Source organism: Prionailurus viverrinus, chromosome B1, assembly GCF_022837055.1.
Source record: "Prionailurus viverrinus isolate Anna chromosome B1, UM_Priviv_1.0, whole genome shotgun sequence".
In the NCBI taxonomy this organism is placed as follows: domain Eukaryota; kingdom Metazoa; phylum Chordata; class Mammalia; order Carnivora; family Felidae; genus Prionailurus; species Prionailurus viverrinus.
In genome coordinates this window covers 143,656,884-143,665,216 of record NC_062564.1, presented here as the reverse complement: position 1 = coordinate 143,665,216, position 8,333 = coordinate 143,656,884, and the positions used below count along the sequence as shown (strand labels likewise).

At 50.4% G+C, this 8,333-nt stretch overlaps 1 protein-coding gene across 4 annotated transcripts in view; it reads left to right on the top strand.

The window, feature by feature from the left end:
- Positions 1-5,397: 5,397 nt before the first annotated feature.
- SEPTIN11 (septin 11) overlaps positions 5,398-8,333 on the top strand; it is a 91,305-nt gene continuing 88,369 nt past the window's right edge. For 2 of the 4 annotated variants that reach the window (XM_047856190.1, XM_047856189.1), the window contains exon 1: positions 5,399-6,706. In XM_047856190.1, coding sequence (XP_047712146.1) covers positions 6,680-6,706 — 27 coding nt within the window. In that variant the 5' untranslated portion in view covers positions 5,399-6,679. Of the gene's footprint in view, positions 6,707-8,333 lie in introns of all 4 variants that reach the window. The other 2 variants (XM_047856187.1, XM_047856188.1) reach the window with 2 other exon arrangements.

Below are 8,333 nucleotides of genomic sequence, written 5' to 3'. Positions count from 1 at the left end.
GTGGGAGACTTCATTGTACACAATTTTATATTATTTTTTTAAACTACGTAAATATAGGGGCGCTTGGGTAGCTCACTTGGTTAAGCATCCGGCTTTGGCTCAGGTCATGATCTCACAGCTCATGAATTGGAGCCTCCGTCAGGTTCTGTGCTGACAGCTCAGAGCCGGTAGCCTGATTCAGGTTCTGTGTCTCTGGCTCTCTCTGCCCCCCCCCCCCCCCCACTATCTGTCTCAAAAATAAACATTAAAACAAAATTTAAACTATGTAAATATATTACATCTGCGACTGATTTCCCCCAGTATCTATTTTTCATTTCTTCCTTTTAGCGTGGCATTTGGTGTCATATAAGAGATCACAAATCCTAGCCTCCCCTGCACCTGAGCACATTTGTGTGACCGAATTTTCGCAATGGATTGTGAGCAGAGGTGACGCATGCTATGACCAGGTCACTTCCTTAAAAGGAAATTGCTTCCCTTCCGTTGCCTCTTCATCTCTTTCATCTTTCCCACGGGCTGGACTATGGATACGGTGTTGGTGAACCAGCTTTATTCAGAGTGTACAAGGTAATAATCAGAACTCGATGGAGCAACAAGGTTGCAACAAGGAATGTGGACTTCTGGATGGCCTCAAGAATCACAGCTGCCAGGCCTCTGGACTGCTCACCACCTCCTGAACTTTTCATCAGACATAAACATTTATCTTTTTTGGGTCACTGACTTTTGGGGTGTTTCTTTTCTTTAACATTTTTTTTAACGTTTATTTATTTTTTTGAGACAGAGACAGAGCATGAATGGGGGAGGGTCAGAGAGAGAGGGAGACCACAGAATCTGAAACAGGTTCCAGGCTCTGAGCTGTCAGCACAGAGCCCGATGTGGGGCTCAAACTCACGGATCGTGAGATCATGACCTGAGCTGAAGTCAGATGCTCAACTGACTGAGCCACCCAGGCACCCCAACAATTTTTTTTTAAGTTTATTTTACCTATTGAGAAAGAGAGAGAATGGGAAGGACAGAGAGAATCAGAGTGGAGCCTGACAAAGGACTTGAACTCACCACTATGAGATCATGACCCGAGCAGAAATCAAGAGTGGGTCGTTTAATGCACTGAGCCACCCAGGCATGCCTGGGGTGTTTTTACTATAGAAATAGCCTATACCCAAATCAATATATCAATTTAAGAAACTGCATAGCAGATGATATTTGGCAGTGCAGGAACATGACCCCTGTTGTTCTGACTCCCAAGCCCATGTTTTTCACTATGGATGAATATGGAGGAAGCCTTGCAATGGCTGACTCTATTATTCTTCTAAAGAGTATAATGGCGAGGCATGAAGCATACTCCGCTAAAATTTATCATACCAACTGACTGATATCCACTTCTGTTGATCTAGATGGACTAAATGAAAACAGAAGAAACTTGGAATATAGTGCTGGCAATTTTTGAAATCTCAGGTTGGAAAGGGAGAATTAATGGCAAAGCAAACAGAACTTGGAAAACTTAACAGAAGGAAATGAATGCAATTGAACAGATATTGGTAGATGAAATAGCAAGGAACCTATGGCTGAAATACGGAAGTATTACCTCATTCAAAAGGAACAAGTCTACAAGACAAGAAATGTAGGTTGCAGAGTAACCCCGTGCAATAGAATTATTCAGCTGGTGGAAACTGATAATGGTGGAATGGTAGCTAGCAAATAGGTTGAGACAAAAGGTGAGAATATAGAAGCAATATTGCTGTCATAATATACAGGTGCACATATAGGATTCTCTTCTCCGTGGCAACATCTAGTAGTCAGAGGGACTTCAACTACATACTTTTTTTAGGCTCACAAAGAGAAATAATAACTGACATGGAAATGACTGCTCCCAGGGAGAAAGGAATTATCTGATAATTAGGGGTGCCACAACAGGGGAACTGACCCTACTCCAGGGCTGGCTGCCAAAGAGAGTGGCCAGTGTCCAAGTCCTCATATTCCAGGGAGCATGTCATTTCACAGGGTGTTTCTTAACAAGATCAGATTTTAAAAGAGCATGTATGAAAGAGTAGCACAAGCCTACAAGGATGAATACTTTACTGTAGGCTTACATAATTTTTGCTTTTAAAAAAAGAATACCAAGGAATTTCCAGATTTTTTTTGTTTTTCAAGTAATGCTTGCCACAAGAGGGTGAACAAGGAAGGATGAAAGCCACTTCTTGGGTTCTGAGGATATAATGCTATCAAATGACAAAAAGGGGTGGGGGGGGACAAGACCCCTCAATTTTTGTCTCCTCTCTTAAAGATAGTAATTTCTTAATGAAAAAAAATTATTTTAATGATTAAAAGGCTACTAAAATCCAATGTGGTTAACGAGCAACCAATTATTTTAAGTGAGTTAAACTTTCCAGGCCTAAATGAATTATCCATGAAATACTTAGCATAAGTGATTGTGGAATCAATACAGTCAGCTCTGGAAAGCCAGAGAAAAGAAATGCCAGAAGACTAAAGAGGGGCAAATGTTGTCCTGATTTTCAAGGAGCATAAAAAGCAAGAGAGAATTTGAGAATTACTGGTAAACTTACAATGTTTAGAATGAATTTTTTTTTTAATTTTTTTTCAATGTTTATTTATTTGTGGGACAGAGAGAGACAGAGCATGAACGGGGGAGGGGCAGAGAGAGAGGGAGACACAGAATCGGAAACAGGCTCCAGGCTCCGAGCCATCAGCCCAGAGCCGGACGCGGGGCTCGAAGTCACGGACCGCGAGATCGTGACCTGGCTGAAGTCGGACGCTTAACCGACTGCGCCACCCAGGCGCCCCTAGAATGAATTTTTTAAAAAGTAATCTCTACACCCAATATGGGGCTTGAATGTACAGACCCTGAGATTAAGAGTCAGAGGCTCTACTCACTGAGCCAGCCAGGTGCCCCCAGAATGAATTTTTTAACAAATGTTTTCACAATTAGGAAAAGAGATTGAGCTCATGAATAACAATTTCAAGTTTTTGTGTGTTTCCATCTATATATCTACCAGGTTCTTAGTGGAAAAAAGAATTTAATGCAGATTTTTCAAACAAAGAACCTTAAATAAAGGAACTGCTTCGCAACTGTAAACCCTTGCTAGTCTAGTATGATTGATTACCAGACCAGCAGTATCAGCATCACCTGGGAGCCAGAGGGAACTGGAGACTCTCAGGCCCCACGTAGACCTAGTGAATTAGAATCTGCATTTAAACAGATCCCTAAGAGGCACCTGGGTGGTGGAGTCAGTTAAGCCTCCCGATCTCAGCTCAGGTCATGATCTCACAGCTGGTGAGTTCAAGCCCCGCATTGGGCTCTGCACTGATGGTGCAAAGCCTGCTTGGGATTCTGCCCCTCTCCCACGTGTGCTTGGTCTCTCTCTCTCCCTCAAAATAAATAAACTTAAAAAAATGAACAAATAAACAGGATCCCTAGGTGACTCATAGGTACTAATATTTGAGAAGCGCTGAAGTAGGCAAAGTTAGAAGGACAAATAAGAGATGGCAAGGCATCCCAAAATTAGTAACACTAAGAAGCTGTTACTACTCCTAGGGCTAAAGGAACAAAGTAGAATGTCTTTCTTGCTCTCTCTCTTGCTCCACTTCCTTGGTGAACCCTTTCCTGTTCTGACAGAGTGAATAGTTCCTTTTACCATACTTTAAAATCCCATAATTCATATATCTTTTCTTTTTTTAAAAAAATTTTTAATGTTTATTCATTTTTGAGAGAGCACGAGCAGGGGAGGGGCAGCGAGAGAGCAGGAGTGAGATTCCGAAGCAGGCTCCAGGCTCTGAGCTGTCAGCACAGAGCCTGACACGGGGCTCGAACCCACAAACTGTGAGATCATGACCTGAGCTGAAGTCAGACACTCAACTGACTGAGCCACCCAGGTACCCCCATAATTCATATCTTTTCTAGGATTTGTCTTATCTAGCAGAATTGTTTAAACATCTGTCTCTCAGCAGACTGCACACTGGTTAAGAGTCAGAGAGGCATCTGCATTTAAAAATTTTTAGTTCTTACCACAGTATAATCTAAAAAGGTAATCTAATCCCTTTGTAACTCTATTACGGAAGAGCTATTATTAAACAGATTTTAAGATGAGAAAATTGAAGTGCCGAAAGGTTAAGTAACTCGCCCAAGGTCACACAGTTATGAAGTGGTAAAGCCAGGATTTTTGAACCTAGGTAGGTCTGGTTGTAGAATGATTATTTAAATAGCTTCATAATGAGAAATGACATTCTGAAATAGCCTTCTTGGCCAAAAGTAATAAAACTGTATTTTTATTAAATATATTTATGCCTACCTGCCAAAACAAACAAAAAGCAGAGAGGGGGGAACTTAAGCCAATGTTCCTTGTCAGTGAAAAAATTCAGGCAGAAGTGGGGTAAACTGGGATCATTTTGTCCTAAAAGGCTTTCTTCCAACAGTTGAGCTGTTGGAATAAGTGACTTTAAGCTTTTGTGATGAGAATAAACTAACCCACCCACCAAGTAGCGAGTTCATAGTCTTACCTAATCTGTTTTACCACCTAATCTGAGATTTTCAACATAAACACGAACCGAAGAAGTAAATAAAAATAAAAACAATTAATTAAATCCTGCTATCTGGCCTGGTCAACAGAACACAAAATGGAGAGCTGGTTTCCAATTGCCCTTACATCTGGTTGGCAAGGTGAAGAGCGATGTTTTTTTTACAGGGTTTACGTGAGACCTTTGGTCCGTGGGCAGTGCCACTGTCTAATCCTCCCTAAGGGAGAAGGAAAAAATGGCTATATACAGAGAGCAGATCAAAGTATTTCTCTTTTCCCCTTCCCTTTGCACGTCACCCATCCACACGGTCATCTGAATTCAACACCTAGTGACTACTGTATGCCTGGCATAAATGTTGGTCCATTTCTTCAAAAGATTTGAAGTCAAGGGGGCAGATACTGGCCAAAACTGACTAGGTTCGTTCCCTGCTAGTCTGGGCCCGCCCACACGCACAACAGGTCTCCATCCAGAGATCCTCATCTTCCTTTCATCGGTACTCTCAGCCCTGCGGGTGGAATTCAGCACCCAGCCCCTCAACCCTTCCCGGGGCAACCCAGCGTCTGCTTCACAGCGGCTGGACCCACGCCCGGAGCCCACTCATCCTTAGCCAAAGGCGGCGCGTTCTAATCCTGCGGCCCACGGTGGGTGGGTGGGTGGGTGCGGGTGGACAGAGGCAGACGCAAAGCCGCGACAAACCTGGGCGCTGAGGTCAGACTCTGAGGCGCCTCAGTCTAAACAGGCGGTTGGTCTTTCACCTAATTCAATAGGCCCAGGCTTTCCCTGAGGGCGCGATCGCGTGGGCTGATCACCACCCTTCACCTCCGCACCACACTTTCCCCGCTCTCCAATCCAGCCGCGGACAGGTTGCTATGCCCAATCACCTCGTCCTCGAGGTCCGCCCCTCCCGCTCCACGAGGGGCCGCGACACCTACAGCAGCTCTAGCACACTTCGCCACCAAGCACGCGCCAGAACCCTGCCATGCCGTCCGCCACACAGACACGCAGTAACGCCCCAACATCTGCTGCGCAAGTCCTTCCCCACAGCGGAGGAGTTCTCCAGCCCCACGCGGCCGGAGTCGCGCCGACTTCACGGTCACCCGCCCGGCGCTGTCGCCGCGCCCCTCCCCAGCCGCACTCCCGCCCGCGCGCCTCCGCGTCGTCGGGTCTGTCTCCAGCAATCAAATAAGGTCGGCTGAGCCCCCACGGGTGACCAACGAGCTCTCGCTGCACCCGGGGAAGGCCTTGGCCCCACGCTCTGGGGCTGCCAACAGCTGCGTGAATTCTCCAGCGGGGGCGTCCTTTTCTTCCTCTCCAGCCGGCGGTGGTTGGGTCGTCCGCAGCCGCAACTACTATGGCCTCTTCCTCTCCATGTGATCCCCTACCCAGCCGCGCGCTTTAGGGACAGCTTCCAGCCTTTTAGTCTCTCCCTTATGAAAAGAATTGTGGAGGGGCAACGCTTCCTCGTGGGGGTCTGCCCAGCCCCACCTCGGTCGCCCACCGCTCTCTCTCCCCGGTTGGCCCACAGCCCTTCCAAGCCGGTTCCTCCGGGTGGAGCGTGCTTGCCCTGGGCTAACTGGCCGCGAGATGCTGTCCCCGCAGACCCGTCTAGCCCCAGTGTCCCTTCACCTTCTCCGCAGCCTCTCCTGCTTGGTGAATCGCGTGGCGGAACCCGAGGCTAGGACCTCCGCGCCCAGGATTTTACTCGGACTCCAGCACGTGGTGGAGCGGGGGGGTGGCGGCCAGAGTACAGGCTGCGGGAGTCTCGGTGGCACTGGAGAGGGTCGTTTCGGGGCCCACGGCTACCTTCGCTGAGGGCGAGTCCTGCGGCCTGAGCCCGCTGACCCCGGCTGGAGGCCCGCACGCCATCCCTCCTCCCACGGCCTCAGCCCGGGCGCGCAGACTCACACCCCTTCCCGGGGAAGCAAATGGTCCCTTCCAGGCGGGTGGCCATGTTGCTCTAATAAAGCGGGAGGGGCGGCGGCGTGGGGGGAGCAGATGCCGCTGGCTTCGAGCGGGAGCCGGGTGCTGGCAGAGCGCAGCCGCGAGGGAGGCGCGGGGGAGGCGAGCCGGAGCCCGAGCCCGAGCGGGAGCAGCAGCCAGTGTTGGCGGAGAGCACCCGGGCGCAGCTGGAGTCGGAGCCGCAGCCGCGATGGCCGTGGCCGTGGGGAGACCGTCTGTGAGTGCTGGGGCCTCACCACCCTTGCCCGCGGCTCTCGCGGCACTGGGTGGTCCCCGCTTTCAGGCGGGTGCCGGGGTGGGGGGGGGGGGAATACCGGGGCCCGGGCGGGGGCTCCGGATGGTGGCGGCTGTGGGTGTGTGCGTGAGATTGGGCGCGCGTCTGGAGCTGAGGGGAGGGCTAGGAGACAAGAGGCTGGGCTACTACGTGATGCAACAGTGTATCGCCTCATCGCGCCCGGGTTCCGGAGATGTGGGAGAGAAAGGACCCCTTCCCTCTTTTCCCTTTAAAGGGTTTCTTTCAGGCACGGTATTTCTCGGCTGCCTCCCTCTCGGCGTGCACACCTTTTCTCTCGTGACAGTCGAGAGAGGCACCGAGTGCGGGGGTTTCCTCCTGACTCCCCCTCGCCGAGGGGCGACCAGGGCATGGGAATTGTTCCCCGAAGCGCGCTGTCACACGGCCGTAGAAGCGGATCAGAAATGAAAGGCTGGGATTTCCGTGGTGGCTTCCCCATCGTGAGAGCCGGGACACCCCCAGGCACCCACCCGGCTGACCTGGCCCTGCCCAGGATGTGGACAAAAGCCCTAGCCACACACACAAAGTTTTCACAAGGCCCCCTTGTCGTGGTGGGTGGAAGTATTAAATGCTCCGAGGTTAGAAGACCGGGGGCGGCGAACCGAGGAGGCGCGGACGCGAGGAAGAGGAAGGTTAGGGCGGCGAGTGGAGAACCCGGTGCCCGCGGCTCGGGGCGAGCGAAGGACCGAGGGTGCGCTCCCGCCCCAAATTCAGAGCCGGGCAGGAGCAGCGCCTGGTGGGGTGCAAGACTCAGCTCGCGATTCAGAGCCGGACTTTGAGGGTGCGGTCTCAGTCGGTGCTCCGCATCCTAGGGTGAAAGGCGGTGGGGGGGCAGGGGGAGGGACGGCGGCGGCCCTTCCTTTTTTATTGAAAGGAGCAGAGCCGGGTGGGAAAGGCGGAGTCCTCCTTCCTTCTCTTTCCCCGTTTCTTTGTCGATGTTCGAAGTCCACTTTCGCACCACCGGTTTTGGGGCGCGCCTCGAGCGAGGTTTTTCCCGCTCTGCCTCCTTCCTTTTCTCCTCTCCCTCCCACAACTGTGTGGCCGCAGGTGGTGGCTTGAGAGGTCTTGTGGTTCCACACGAGAGACTTTCAGACGTACTGGAAGCTCCGAAGCCCCAGGAATGCAAGGCTGTGCTCGGACTCCAAGCTCTTCCTCGAACTCCTCTCCAGATACACGCGCCTTTTGCTGCCCCCGCCCCCACCCCGCCCCGGGAACTTCGCGGGGTCCTTCTGCGTGCTTTAACTCGGTTTGGTGGTTTGGCTGCAGGCGTGTTTTCAAAGACGGTCTCCACTGTCACAATGTGCTATGTATGGTCCTATTGAAGTGTAACTGGGTTTTTTGGGCATTTTATACTCTAATATTTAATGACCTGACGCTTAAGAATCAGGTTTCCTCTTGCACACAAATTGTGCCCTTGATAATTAGTGGTCCTGGATTATTGTTACTGAGGGAATTTACATAGTCTCTGTGTTAATCCCTTTATTTTTCTGGTGGGGGAAATTGAGGTACAGAGAGGTCAAGTTAATCTGGTTAAAGTACCCCCTTCTCTCTC